The 14,296-nt window shown below is 39.8% G+C and overlaps 1 protein-coding gene across 21 annotated transcripts in view; it reads left to right on the forward strand.

The window, feature by feature from the left end:
- Positions 1-14,296, forward strand: part of LOC107996734 (RNA-binding protein Musashi homolog Rbp6) — a 744,804-nt gene that overhangs the window by 589,975 nt on the left and 140,533 nt on the right. For all 21 annotated transcript variants that reach the window (XR_009828789.1, XM_062070945.1, XM_062070935.1 and 18 more), the window contains one exon: positions 12,997-13,045. Coding sequence is in view for 20 of the 21 variants with exons in the window: in XM_062070945.1 (XP_061926929.1) it covers positions 12,997-13,045 (49 nt within the window). In the remaining variant the exon portion in view is untranslated. The remainder of the gene's footprint in view (positions 1-12,996; positions 13,046-14,296) is intronic.

Genomic DNA, 14,296 nt, shown 5'->3' on the forward strand with positions numbered 1-14,296 from the left:
GCGAGCACAATGCCGTAAAAATTCATAGAAAACTGAAAGAGGGTTTGCGGAAACGTAAACACCAGGTTCCAGGTGAGCGTGTGTACGTGTGTAGGGATAGGCGGGATTATAGAAATTTGTAGAGTGGTGGAGAGATTGGATTTAGGGGGAATTTTATGATGGCATTTGATGATAGAGTTTGAAGAAAAATCCTGTTGTTCGAAATTTATTTTTTTGCCGGTCGGTATTGTTGTAATAAATTCATATTAGCGCGAAAGTGGTTGAAATTTGATATACCGTGATATACCGGAATAATAATCGAGTTAGATTGGGCAATAAAAATTCAGTATACGATGTTACATTTGATGGTAATTTATTTGACGTGGATGGCACGTCAAATTACCATTTTCGTTATTATTCATCGTTCAATGTCAAAAGTCAAATGGGGGTGGGTATAATAGGATATGAAGATAAAATTCAATGAATTACGAATTTCAATTTTAATTTTTGATATTAATTATTGTTTTTAACATTAACAACATCATACAGATTAATTAATCATACGTACAAGATACTAGTCAATTTATAACGATGAATAAATTAATACCTAATTACAATTTCACGGAGGATCGAATAATATTGTTTGATATTATTTGGTATTAAATTAATACCGTGTAAATATTAAAACCGCAAAATCTAATAATTGATTCAACTTACAAGAGAATTATTGCACCCTTGCAATGATCCAATGATAAAATTACATTTGAAAACTATTTTCAAACGTCGTGGAAGAAAAATTAATAAATCATACTAACAACAAATATCGTCCTAACTATAAATGTAAGAAGCGACGCGAATGAAATGAAAATACTAAAAAATTAATCGAAATACCGTGACGTTTTTTTTTTTTTTTTTTGAAATTTTAAATACCATTGAACATAACAACATCCTAGCACAGTTTAAAATTTCAAACGAACCCGAAAGCTTTTACCAGGTTTCCAATGACTTTTCAAATTTACCTGATGCCATTAGTATACTACTATACGTACTATACGTGTGCAGTGTGCAATATATTTGTGTCAATATTTATAAACGACTGCACACGTATGTACGACTCGAGTAACTTTTCGTATCTGGAAGCAAATAAAAAAAGAAGAGAAAGAAAAAAACGAAGAAGGGGAGAGTGTAAGAAGATATATAGAACGTTCGTGAACAACTGCCTTAGCGAAATATAGGGTCATCGTTGGGTCTAGGATGGTAGCGAAATACGTAAGACGAGTCTGATGGCGCGTGTTGCTGATGGTTGTGCCCGTGCCTGGCACGTCGTGGGTCACGAACTCGCTATCTAGCCCTATAAAACGGCGAAGAGAAAGGGTGAAGAGAAAGGGTAAACGTTTCAGGAAAAGGAGAGAGAGTCGCGTTTCACAAATGGACATCGGATCGTTGTCGATAAATAAACTTCGTACTTCGTATTCTCGTGGCTCCGTTTTTATTTATGCCGGGAACGAGATGTTGGTCGAGAAACGCGCAAATTGCGCGAAAACTGAAATAGTAAAAATAATACACAGTTTGAGTAGAGGGGAAATAGGAAAGCGTTGATTTATCGTTGCAATTTTTTTTTTTTTTTAAATAGTAAGTCTTCGAATAGTTTGTTTGTAGAAATATATATACAGGATGGATGTTTCTCGTATCGTTCATCAAAAAATCTTCCATTTTGTTCGATTGGTGATTTATTGGAATTCGATATTTCTGTTTCTAATTTTCAGATTTTAGATTTATTTTTTCAATTTTTACGATAAAGAAAAGAAATATCCTCGCCTCGTAAAAAAAGAAAAGAACGAGACGATAATAAGAAGTCATAAGATGTCAACGAGAAATGCGATTGGCTCAAACTTTTTACATATCAAATCTTGAAAATATGAAATCGTTTCTGGAGGAATTCATCTTGCTACGATATTGAATCTTTGCATTTCGGTTGACAGTCCTCCCATCACGTTCCCCTCGCTTAAATCGAAACCGTTTTCTTAATAATGGATTCGAGAAGATCCACAATCTTGTCGATTCTTAACAATCGATCGAAATTTTCGAGATAAATTCTCCGAATTACGATATTTTTTCACAACGATAAAAGGACGTCGTTAACATGTTTGAAAAATTAATAAAGCGCGCATCTCTGAACCCTGAGAATTACGCAAGAAACTTTCTCAGAAACTAAACCAGGACACACATTCTTTCACACTTACCTCACTTGCTTTAGATAACCTTTAGATATAGACGTGTATCTTGAGTTTCCATCCCAAGCAACTTGCACGCTTTTTCACATTTTTCCCCCTTTTCTTTCTTTTTTTTAATTTCAAGTTTTCATCCACTCGCGATAGCAATCATCTCGCTTGGGATATAATTCCAACGCGTATAATTATATTCGAGAACGTTGCACGAAAAATAACCCGAACAGACTTCACCCAATTTTATCCAAGGAAACGCTGGATAATCGGAGATTTCGTTCACTCTCGCATCTCGGTTGATTACGATTTTAAACCGCTTGTATAAACTTTCGGAATTACATTGGAATAATTAGTCGTGGCTTGATTACCCTGTGGAACGGTGCATGAAGCTCGTTTCAACGGGGAAACCGAAACCGAGGGGATTCCACCAACTTGCTCCCCATCCCCCACGCTTCCCTGCTTTTTCGTTTTCTTCCCTTCCCTCCCTTAGTAAAGTAATCCCCGCGAGAAGAAGAAGAAGAAGAAGAAGAAGAAGAAGAAAAGAAAAAAAGAGGAAGAAGAAAGAAAAAACGATCGACGCTAGATTCTCCTCCAGCCAGAGGAGGACCTCTTATTCCAGGGAACAACGTTACGGGCTATCGATCCGGCATCGAACGACACTCGCCGACGTGTATTGATAGTCGTGCTGCTTGCTGGCGGCTGCTTGTTTGCTCGAAACATCGAATTTTCCGTGGAAAAGTACCGCGCCCTTCCAGTCGGCGAACGAAAGCCGAAGCCGGCTTACGTGCCGCTGAATAAACGGATCAACCCCCTCTCCTGCCTCCCCTCGCATCTCTTTGCGAGAGCTACTTAAGTTCTTTGCTCACCGCTGCTGCCCTATCCCTTGCCTCGCTGTTCCGCATCATTATTCGGAATCGAGATGCTCGCGAATAAGAGGGGGAGGATGACATGGACAGGGAGCGGGGAAAATATCGGCGCGAGGAAAGATGGTCGGAATTGGCCAGCGTTGGCCCGGTTCGAACGATCTTGCGCCATCTTATTGGAGGGATCCGAACGAAGGAAGGATATCTGTTTGACGAAGGTCGAACGTGGAATTGAAATTTTAGTATCCCTCGTGGGTTATCGAGAGGGTATTTATACAGGGGTAGTTTGTTATCCTAAATATACGAAGTGTGGCAAGTCCCGAGCGATTTGGAGGGATATTGTTATTCTTCTCAGGTAGGTGAAAGTGTGGTAGGTGAAATATCTTTTCACAATTTATTTATAGATTATCAATTTTTTGTAGATACCTTTTCGATTTCTACTATTCTGCAACGCTTTTTTTATATACCTGAACGAGGAAGAATTATTTGAGAAGAATTTTGTAATAAAAGATTCGTGGTTAATACGTTGTAATAACCTCGTTACTCTTATTGATTCAATTTAACGTTCCTTTATCTAATAGAAAAAGAAGAAGATTATCTCCTTTCGATATTATATCCTCGGTAAATATAATTTCTCGAATAAAATATTCCGCTTAAAGTGGAATTACCATTCTATCATTCTATACGATTCTAAATAAAGAGTATCTATAAAAGAGAGTTCCATTCCACTTTCCAAAATTAAACGGTTCGAAACGAAATATTAAAGTAATATATATATATATATATATGGACGATAAATCACTTAGTAACAGAAAATCCATCGAAAATCCCCTCGATATATTATTCAAGAAGAAATTATATCGTTTGTCAATTAACTCAGTGCGAGTTAGAACAACCACATCGGCCTTTCCTTAAAAAAAAGAAAAAAACTTGCCTTGGATAACCAAATCTGTCTGTGCTCGGATCTCTTATTTCCCGGTTGCCGGCGTAGAGAGAGAGAGAAAGAAAAAATCGTGTTCCGATGAAAAAGCTCGGCGAAACAGCCGAGTTTACCTTTCAAGTCGCGGCCGATGAAGTCGGCGAAAGGAGGAATGGAGGACAAGAGCGGAACAGAAACAGCCAGCGGAACGAGAGAAGTAAAAGAGAGAGAGAGGCAGCAGAAACGAAACGAGTTCCGCACGCAGATGTGGAAACCCGAGCCAGGGTGCTCAAAAATGAATTTAAGCTGAACGATGCCTGCACGGAGCGGCGGAAACTTTCGCGGAAAATTATGTGAGATGTGCGTACACTCTCTGCCTAACGTGGCCAGACGCTCTCCGTCTACGTTCCGCCCTCTTCTCTTCCATCCAATTTTTTTTTCTTCTTCTTCTTTTCCCATACTCCCTACCCTTTTTTCGCCACGGTGAAAGAGAAAGAATCACGGGGAGTCGAGACTCGGGGAGGGAGGGGGGCTCGGTTCTATTTAATTCTCGAATGCGCGCCGCAACTAGACGAATTTTCTCGTACACGCGTCTCGATCCAGTACTTCGTTATTTCAAGCTCGCGCGAGATGTTCGGCGAACGTGTTTCGAGTGGGGGGAGTGGGGAATTAGAACGTATCGATGAAAGGATATTCGTGTACGGTGTGGGGACGTTGCATCTGCACGTTGCTTCGCGAGGGATCTGTTTACGGGGGAGAATGCGCCACGTGAAAGTTGTTCCCGAGAGGTATCGAAACATTTGTTGCGTTAACTTATTAATTAGAATTTTGTCGATATGAAATTTTCTTGGTGATGATCCCAATGCTGTTTCATTTTTAGAGGAGGAAGAAGAAATTTTATTTTGTCGGGCACGATCTATTGACATCTGATTTGTAAAATTTACAATTAATATCGAAATTGTTTAATTTTAATTCAATATATATATATTTACTTATATTTTTGTTCTTTTTTCCAGAAATAGAGAAAAGGTTGATTACTTAACCCATACACACATCTGGGATTTTTTTACGCGGGATTTTCTTAAAATTAAAGTCGAACAAAGATGGAAATAATTAAACGAAATAAATGGTGTATATATATAAATCATTAAAAACCGCGTCACCGGTGCACATTGCTTTTTATCCCTTTGTCGCGCGCTTTGCGATTATTATGTTTTTACCAACGCGATCGGAAAAATTCTAATTGGCGCGCCTCTCAAATTAACCTGGCAGCCGGTTTTCTCTATCGCGGCGATTTATTATTATTATTTCGAGCCGAGCTTCGGCATTGGCTTACAACCCCAACTCTTTCACCCGTCGATAATTATTATTTCTACATCTAAGAAGAAAAAAGAAAAAAGAAAACAAAAAAAAAAAAGAAAATAGCGGAGGCGGCGGAGAGGAAAAGAAATCGGTGTGCACCGTTCAATTAGGTATACGCGATATTTTAGCCTCTTCGCCGCGTATTATTGAATCGAAAAATTGCGCCAGCGACCCTATTATTATTATTATTATTATTATTATTGTTATTATTATTATTATTGCGTTTCATCCGATCGATCGAAGCGTGCTGGGCCAATTATAATTTATACGAACGATCCATGGGAACGAAGTGGCAAAAGAAGGAATGAAAATGAACGAGGGAAAAAAGAAAGAAGAAGGAAAAGAAGAAAGAAAGCATTCGCAATCAAGAAGGCTCACTGTTCTAGAACGTTAAGTCAAGTTTGATTAAATGCCACTCTCTTATAATCTTGGAACAAGGAGAACAAGAAGAGGGGAGTGGGGAGAAATGTGCTATTATTCGGTTGGTTCGATAGAAAATAATTCGGCGAGGATCTCTATAATGCGAGAAAAATTGGGAAATCCGTGTATTATTAGAATTAAACGAGAGAGGCAATTTCGAAATGGGTTGCCGAAATGTGGGGGAGGTTTTCGTAAGAGGAAACGGAAACACTTGGCCCGCCTGTTTTAATTGCACCGGTATTAATTTAATGGTACCTCGATGAAAACTTTATTCAATTAACGCTAATGGGCTTCAAAGGCTGCGCGTAATTGAACGAGGTAACGTAAATAATCTGCCGGATCTTCTTCGAGCTTCGAGGCTCGATAAAGGCTGACGAAAGATCGTGAGTGAATCTTGAACGGTGCTGTTAAAGAAAAATACGATTTTTAATGGGGAGGGATCGCGGGACGAGGATGGAAGCAGATAAGATGGAAGAAGAGGGAATCGGGAGAAGAAAGAATAAAAGGAGAAATCGAATCACGATGAATCGACACTTAGAAAAAACTTTGTACATTTTTCAAAGGCGAATTCTGTCTCCGAATGGATCAACGTTCGAAAGTTGGTGTTTGACTACACCGAAAGTTTGTACTGTACACAGCATAACTTATCCTCGTTTCGTTTGGAACCTTATCTTATTACCATCTAACAACGTTTCGAATAATTGCGGGGAAAGAGAGGAGCGACAGAGTGAAATTCTCGTTTCATCAAATCGCATCAAAAGTGTGTCGCTAACCGAATTCTCTTGATTGTGCGCGAGAGTCGTCGCAGATGATGTTCTGCGTGGAATTATTCGCTGTCGTGGCTGCGACTCATTGTAACATTCATGGTCTCGGGGTGCCGCTAAGGGACAATTTTGAAATAGAATCAACTTTGCCAAACCCCGGGTCTCGCCGCCTCCGGATACCAAACTTTCTAAAGTGATTGCTCACGGTTCAATAATCCTCGCTTTCTCTCTAGAAATTATTTTCTCTCGTGATCTTCCATCCACGCATGCGATTACGCTCTTTCCCTCTTCTCTGTAAAGTTAATTCTTCGGAACTTTATTTCCGAATTACTTTAAGGAAAGTGGAAAATTATTCGCGCTCTTTTCTCCCTATTATTATAAATTAAATTACCACGCGTTCCGTTCAATTACGAATACATTTGGAGAATAAAATAGAAGGAAAATAGAATCGTATTTTCCTCGTGATATATATTTTTCGATGAATGTCGACAAGTTTTCTCGTCCAGAGTAATCACGAAAGATTTAATAAAAGTAATATTAATATGCAGAAAAGCGCGAACGTGAAATGATCGAGGGAAAAAAAGGGGGAAACTCCTCGAAATTCCTGGTTGCTGAAATTCGCTTTTATCCTCGATAAAAAAAAAAGAGTCCGCTAAGATCGAGAATGAAAAGAGAAAGTGAACAGGAACAGGAAGTGAGCAAGCAGGAGAGGAAGAAGGGCGAGGGACGGAGAAAAGCATAGCATTCTTTGGAAATCCTAGAGCTGCTTGTGTATAGCGGCGTTTCTGTTACCGGAGGGGTAAACCCGGGTATCGTTTCGTTTAAATCCACGTCGTTTTACGATCCGCTGGTGGTACAAGAAGAGAGAAGAAAGGGAGAAGAGGGAAAAAAAAAAAAAAAGTGAACGAAAGAAGAAAAAAAAAAAGCGGGAAACCTTTCACGAGACGAGGGAGGGCGAGCTCGAGCGTTTGTACGGTGGTGTTTATTTTAGAATACTTCGTTCGTCTCCGTAAATGCAATTACGGTCTTCCTGCGGGAATCGATTAGGTTATCCTGTCGACGCATCGGCTTCTTGAACCGCGAGGATTTAAATGGAAACGTTTCTGGACGGATGGGATCCGCATACGTAAATAATCCGTATTGCGAAATGTCGATACTGAAATATTTTTTAATCCTTTGAAATAATCCTTTAAATCTTGTGAAAAGATTTAATGTTGTGTACGGATGGAACGAATGTCTGATCGTGTATTATCTTATTCCACTGACGCGTGTAGCGGTATTATTCGATCGTTGTACAAATCGTGCTTCGTATTTTCAGTAAAATTTCTATAAAATTCCAAATCATTGGCGAGATCGTGTTCCACGACAGAGATTTCGATACCCGAGCGTTAAATAACCGAATATCCAGCGGAAACCACGCGAATCGATTAACACGTTGATTCAAACGTTGTACAAACATCGTAAAATCCCTCGCCCTCCGATATCGCCCATCTCCTCGATATCTCTTATTTTTCGAAACCGTACAATAATTCTTCGCGACATGGTTGGCTAGGCGCCCGATAATTGGAGGTCACCGATTACCATCACCACGACGACGCCCCGTGCCCGAGAACTTTGTTGCAAATACCAGGCAGGGTAAAATGCAAAAAGTCGGCGCAAAGGGTACACTCTTGACCCAGTTGTTGGCCCGCCCCTTTCAAATTAGTTCGCCAAACAAGGGTGAGACAGAGGTAGAGGAAGGAGAAGGTGCCGCGGGAAATGATACGAGGTGTGTGTGCGTCTTCGAAGGGTGAAAAGGGTGGAAAGGGCGAGACTCGTAAGACAGCAATCTACAACACGGTCCACCGAGAGCTGTAACCACTAGAATCGAACTTGTAATAAGGTACACCTCGCCCACTCGCCAGAAGTCGATTGCTCCTAGGGGACAACAACCCTGCCTCGCGTATCCTTCTTCCCTCCGTGTCTCTCCCCCTTCCCCATAACCTTTTCGGTATTGTTCGTTTGTGCATCAACCGCGTGGGAAGGTGAGAGCCAGAGAGAAATTGCGACGTCGCTTTAAATCCTATTAGGATGACGTTGTTCCTTCGCGTTATTAATTTATTCATTGTCCGCGAAATAAACGAATGGCGATAGGGGCGGGGGATGATTATTATAATAAAATTATTTCACGGGAATATTTATGAGAAATTCTGTTGTGTTTCTTGATTACGTAAGGTGTGCAACTATTCTCTTACTACTTGTATTGGTGAAAGATTTCATAGTTTTTTTTTTTTTTATATGTAATCATTATTTCACAGAACGGGAACGTATATAATCATTTTACGGAAAGAATTTATCGAACGATGGCGTAATTATTTTCAGAATTCGTGCATGCGGAATATCTCGGTTTCTCGATTAACTTTCGATACTAAAAATATATTTTCAATCGTGTGTTTTATATGCACATAAAAAAATGTACGTATTGTAATTAAAATGAAAATTAACATGTTTGATATTTCCACGAATTGTTAATATCGATTCTAACTTCGATTGCGCAATAATTAATTATCTAAATATTCTTTTTTTAATTATTTTTATTAAACCATGATATTTCGTAAATTGTAGCCTTATACACGGTGAAAAAATTCCGTTAAAATGGACGAAATGTTTCGTGCAATTGTCGCTTAAACGAGAATGCAATAACTTGAGCGCGAAGACACGAGAAGAAAATCATGAGAAACAGTCCGAGAGAGAGAGAAAGGGGGAGAGAAAGAAAGATTAATATCGATTCAACGAGTCGAAGCCGGGGGCTGATTCCGTCGAACAACTTGAGGACATCAAAGTATATCGGGAAGGGTTTTGCCATTCTTGCCCCAAGGATATTACGTGGGCCGGCAAGAGGCAAAAGAGCAGAAAAGTTGAAATAATTTCGTGTCGGGGAAATGTGGTACAATTTTCTTTGTTTAACGGAACACCGAGCAACTAACCAGATATTGGAATGATCAAAGGGATCAACCTCGAGGCCGAAGGATCTTTTAAGAATTTATATTGTTTCATTTCGAGTGTTTATTTTTAATTACACCTGTGCAAAGAAGTTTCCTTACAATCCGCGAAATTTTTGATTCTTTTAATATATATATATATATATATATATATATATATATATATATATATATATATATATATAAAATAGAAACTACACGATTTTACTTTTATCAAGGAAAGAGAGAAAAGAGAGTATTTTGTAGGAAGTATTAAATTTGGAATAATGCGGTTTAGAAATCTTTAATTCTTAATTAATTCATAAAAAAAAAGGAAAAGCTATACAATTATAAAAAATTATAACATAGAAAATATGGTAAGAAATTATTCCTAATTCTATTTTTCTTTCAGTTAATAATTCTGCCGAATTAAAAATTTAATTTTACGATTTTACCCGAGTCGCTTAAATTAAATTTCAAATATTTATTAATCCATGTCGGTGTGGAGCTTTTGTTTTCCACTTGCACCGGAATATCTTGGCTTTCATCGAATTGAATTGTATATATCGTTTTTCCTACTTCGAGAGATCGAATCATCCCCTTTTCGTGTTCGCCACCCTCGCTTCGCGTCCCACGTCTATTGATTATTCAGATGTCTATTTTTACGTGAAACCCACCCACGAGTCATTCCCTTTAAACTTTCTTTCATGGATACATTATCAAATAGGATCTCGTGTTGGCGTTACGGATTTTTACACGGCACATAACTTCGCCTTGATCTCATTTAATCGGCATTATCCACCAAAGAAGAGAAATCTTTCGATAGATAGGAAAATCCAGGATCATCAAACGAAGGAATGTCGAGATTAATTGGCAAAAACACACCGTGTGTTAGTAATAATAAAGGTGTACGTTACGAGAGAGAGAGAGAAAGAGAGAGAGACAGGAAAAACAACAAGAAAAATAATGGAAAGACGTATACTTTGTGAAAAACAGCGGGAGAAGGCAAAGACTTGACGATGGCGAAGGGGTCCCTGGTGTCAGTCTTCCCTCACGCTGCGATACCTCTTCTGTTTTTATTAAAAGCTTCACTCTCTTTCTTTCTCTTTCATTCAACCCTTCTTTCAGAAGTATAATATTACTCTTTCTTTTGAAAGTAAAAAACAGGACGAATGTTGTCTAAGAGACTCAATTCCTTGGTATGACTTTCAAAGCAACAGAACGTGAATTATTTCGATGAATAATCATCATCTCCGAGATATGTGAGGACACGTTTCACCGTTCTCAAAGAATCGATTCGTTGGCGTTAATTCCTTTCTTCACCTTTTTTCTTCTTCTTTTTCTTTCTTTCTTCCCGAAAGCGAGAAGGAGGAAAGAAAGTCCCACGATAAAACGATCACGCTTTGAGTCATTCTTCATTGAAGACACTACTTCGTCTGTAAACCTTACACGTGGCTGCTCTCTCGTTAGCTGTAGCGAGCTGTAGTCCCGACGAACAAGCTGTTGGTCGGTGCTTTTTTCGCTTTCAACCCCCGTGTCGCGTCCGTGAAACAGTTAACGATATTCAAACAAACCTGCGTCGAGAGCGGCAGGGTCTCAAATACAGAGGATGGCGCGGATAAATGTCTCGGTATCAATCTCCTTCCCTCGTAAATATCACAATTTTGAAACGTGTTTGTGCTCCGAAGAGTAAAATTTCCAAATTTTCTAACGTGCATTCGATTCTAATTACAATTAAATTGATCGAAAATCTCGGATAATAAATATAATCGAGGTTCGCCTTTTCCCAAATCGGATAACGACGTACAACTTTATACAATTGTGGAATTTCCACACCTTATTCACAGCTCCAATCGTTTCTATCGTATTAAAAACATTTTAATAATCCAAATATCAAAATTTCCGATTTAATTCGTATTATTTCTTTGTCCCACTTACCCTATTATATAAAAAGGCTTTTATTTTAATTACAGCTAACAATGATAGCCAAAATTTTCGCTCAAATTCCTATCGAATTCCCTTCGTTCCGACCGATTAATTTCAATCCACCCTCCTCCCCCCAAACAAGGAGAATACACGCTTACTTTTACTCCCATTGACCAACATTTTCGCGCGCCGTATCCTAAATCGACGCGACTGTTACTTTCACCGTGGACGGTATAAACCGGTAAACGGAATACGCGGCCGTTGACGGATGAAAACTGTCGTCCCCTCGCCATGTTCATCGAATGCATAATCGCATAATCTAATATTTACGTCCCTCGTTACGAGACCACCGGTTTTTCCCCCTTTCCTTTCCCCCACCCCCTTGTTACTATCATGCGTTCCTCTCCCGCTTTCGATTTTGATCTTTTCTTCCTCCTTCTCCTTCCTTCTCTCGCTGGAATAATTCCACCAGCGTGTCGTTCTCACGTGTTGGTGGAGCAAGGCCGCTACTTCTGTCGTTTCGTGCTTGCGGTCCTTTCGCAGGAAGTGGGAAAGGAACAAAGCGGGGACCGGCTCGAAAGGGCGGCAACAAGGGGGTGAAAGGGGGTAATCCCTATTGTTTCTCCTGTCCCATAAATCCTAGTAGCCTTCCCCCCTACGCTTCTCCACTTTCTCCCTCTTTCCCTCTCTCGCGTTTGCTTCACCGACAACACACCCCCGTCGTACACCCCCTCCCTTCCCTAGCTCCTGCTATTCTCAATCCCCTTGCTACGCCTTTCTCAGTGGCGCGCTTCGTAAATCTCGGTCCAGCTGTGCTTTACGGCACACATGTACTTCCGGCAAGAATACAAGCGATTCTATCTCTCTGATTCGACGGGGTTTTAACCCTAACCACCCACCCACTCCCGAAAGGGTTCGTTCGAAAGGGTTAGGTTAACGTTCGATCCTGAAACTATTGGATCGTTTTGTTGCTTCTTTTTTTTATGTTATCATTATCAGTTAGAAGAAGAAAATTGGAATTTTACGTATCTTCGAATCGTATTGCTTTAATTTTTCTTGCCTCCTGTTCTCGGCATGCTGTTTCTCGCCATGTTCTCGTCTTGTTTATGATCCGTAACGCCTTTTGCTACCGCCACTTTAGACTCCCGACACGTAGGGAAGGGATTGTTTTTTCAGTAGAGGCAAGGCGAGGGTCGCTACTAATTTATGACGTTAAGTTCTGACGTCTTGTTGCGCGTCGCTTCTACTTTTTTCTTTCTTTTCCCCATCCTATACTTTTGTTCCAAAAATCTCTGTTCTTGTGACGTTTTTACCACTGATTAATAGAACACGTGTTATATTATTTAAACTTGAAAAAACTCGCAGCCAAATTGAATTCCGTTGGAATTTTATAATTTTATATCTCTACGTACGAATACTTGCAAAAATATTCGGTCAATTTTTCAAAACCACCGATGAAATAGTAACAAATTTCAAATCGCGCGTCATCCCTAAAAAGCGACCGATTATTTTTGTTACCGCAAAAATTAATAATTCTCGCAAAATCGATTGACGTATTCGTTTCAATTCGAATTACAGATCGAGGACGCCATGCTGATGTTCGACAAACAGACCAACAGGCACAGAGGTGAGTGGAAAAAAAATTTTTCTTCTCTCCGGAGTGAAGGGGGCGATAGATCGATCCGACCAGCAATAATCCGATACCGGCCAGGCCGTTAATTGCTGTTTAATCACCGGCGATCGTTAAAACGTCAGAGTTTCACGCCATACGATTGCTGACGTCGCTTGTCCGCGGGCGAAATTTCGTTACGCAGTGTGTGCGTGCCACGCAAGTTTCCCGCGGCGCGCAAATACGGCTGAAAATATGGCCGAGACTGTTCTCTATTTAGCGAGTCAATAATAGCCGGTGTTTCACTCGCGCGTTTCATCCACGAGAACGGGTAATTAACGAGGCTGGCTCGAAACTATAATTAGTAATTACGGTAATACGCGCGACGCCAACGCGCCAACTTCGATCCAGTCGAAGATAAATAACATTAATTTGACGCGGCGATCAATCGGCTCGTTAATCGCGGCGGTGATTGCGTGCGATTCACGTCCAATCCTTTCTTGCCCAATTCTTTGGAGCCGAAGAAACGGTCGAAGAAGGAAGGAGGGACCGTCAGCTGGGAAATTTCCCCCGTGTTTTTCATCCGGTACGGACGATACGGGAGGAGGGATATCGTATCGGAATTTCCGTGGAAACGATGGAAAATTCTTGGTACCGACACGGTTAGGTCGGAAGACATTGGCCGGTCGGTTGGTTGGGTGAAATTTTTCTCGTTTCCGAGAGGAAGGGTGATTTATTAAATAGTTGCCGCGAAATTAGATCGTTTCTTGCCGAAAACGGGGAATTTCTCGGGAGGATCGGATCCTATATTTTTGCGATTGAATTTTTGTTCCGATAAATTCGTTCTTTTTTTTTTTTTGTGTGTGTGAATTCTTAGTAACGCGACATAGGAATTTCGTACGCTTTGTCTAAGGAGCGTAGTTAGCGTAGTTTCGCGTTTTTAAAATTCTTTTCACTGGATAATAAATAAAGAAAAAGTATATTTATGATTCTCGAATATCGTACAATATTTTACAAACTTGAAAAAGAACTTGAAATTTTTTTCTAAGATTTTTAAGACATTAAGAATGATTAGATCATTCTGAATTTGATGTTTTATAAAAAGTGGACGCCGTATTATCGATTTTCAGTTAGAATTTCAGGGGAATTCTGAGAGTGTAGTGGCCTCTTTTTGAATTTTATCGAATCTTATCACGCGTAGCGTGGGATCGATCACGATGTCCGGTTACACAGACCTTTATTCAGGTGCGATTAACATAAAGAATAAAA

The sequence above is a fragment of the Apis cerana genome, linkage group LG2, assembly GCF_029169275.1.
Source record: "Apis cerana isolate GH-2021 linkage group LG2, AcerK_1.0, whole genome shotgun sequence".
In the NCBI taxonomy this organism is placed as follows: domain Eukaryota; kingdom Metazoa; phylum Arthropoda; class Insecta; order Hymenoptera; family Apidae; genus Apis; species Apis cerana.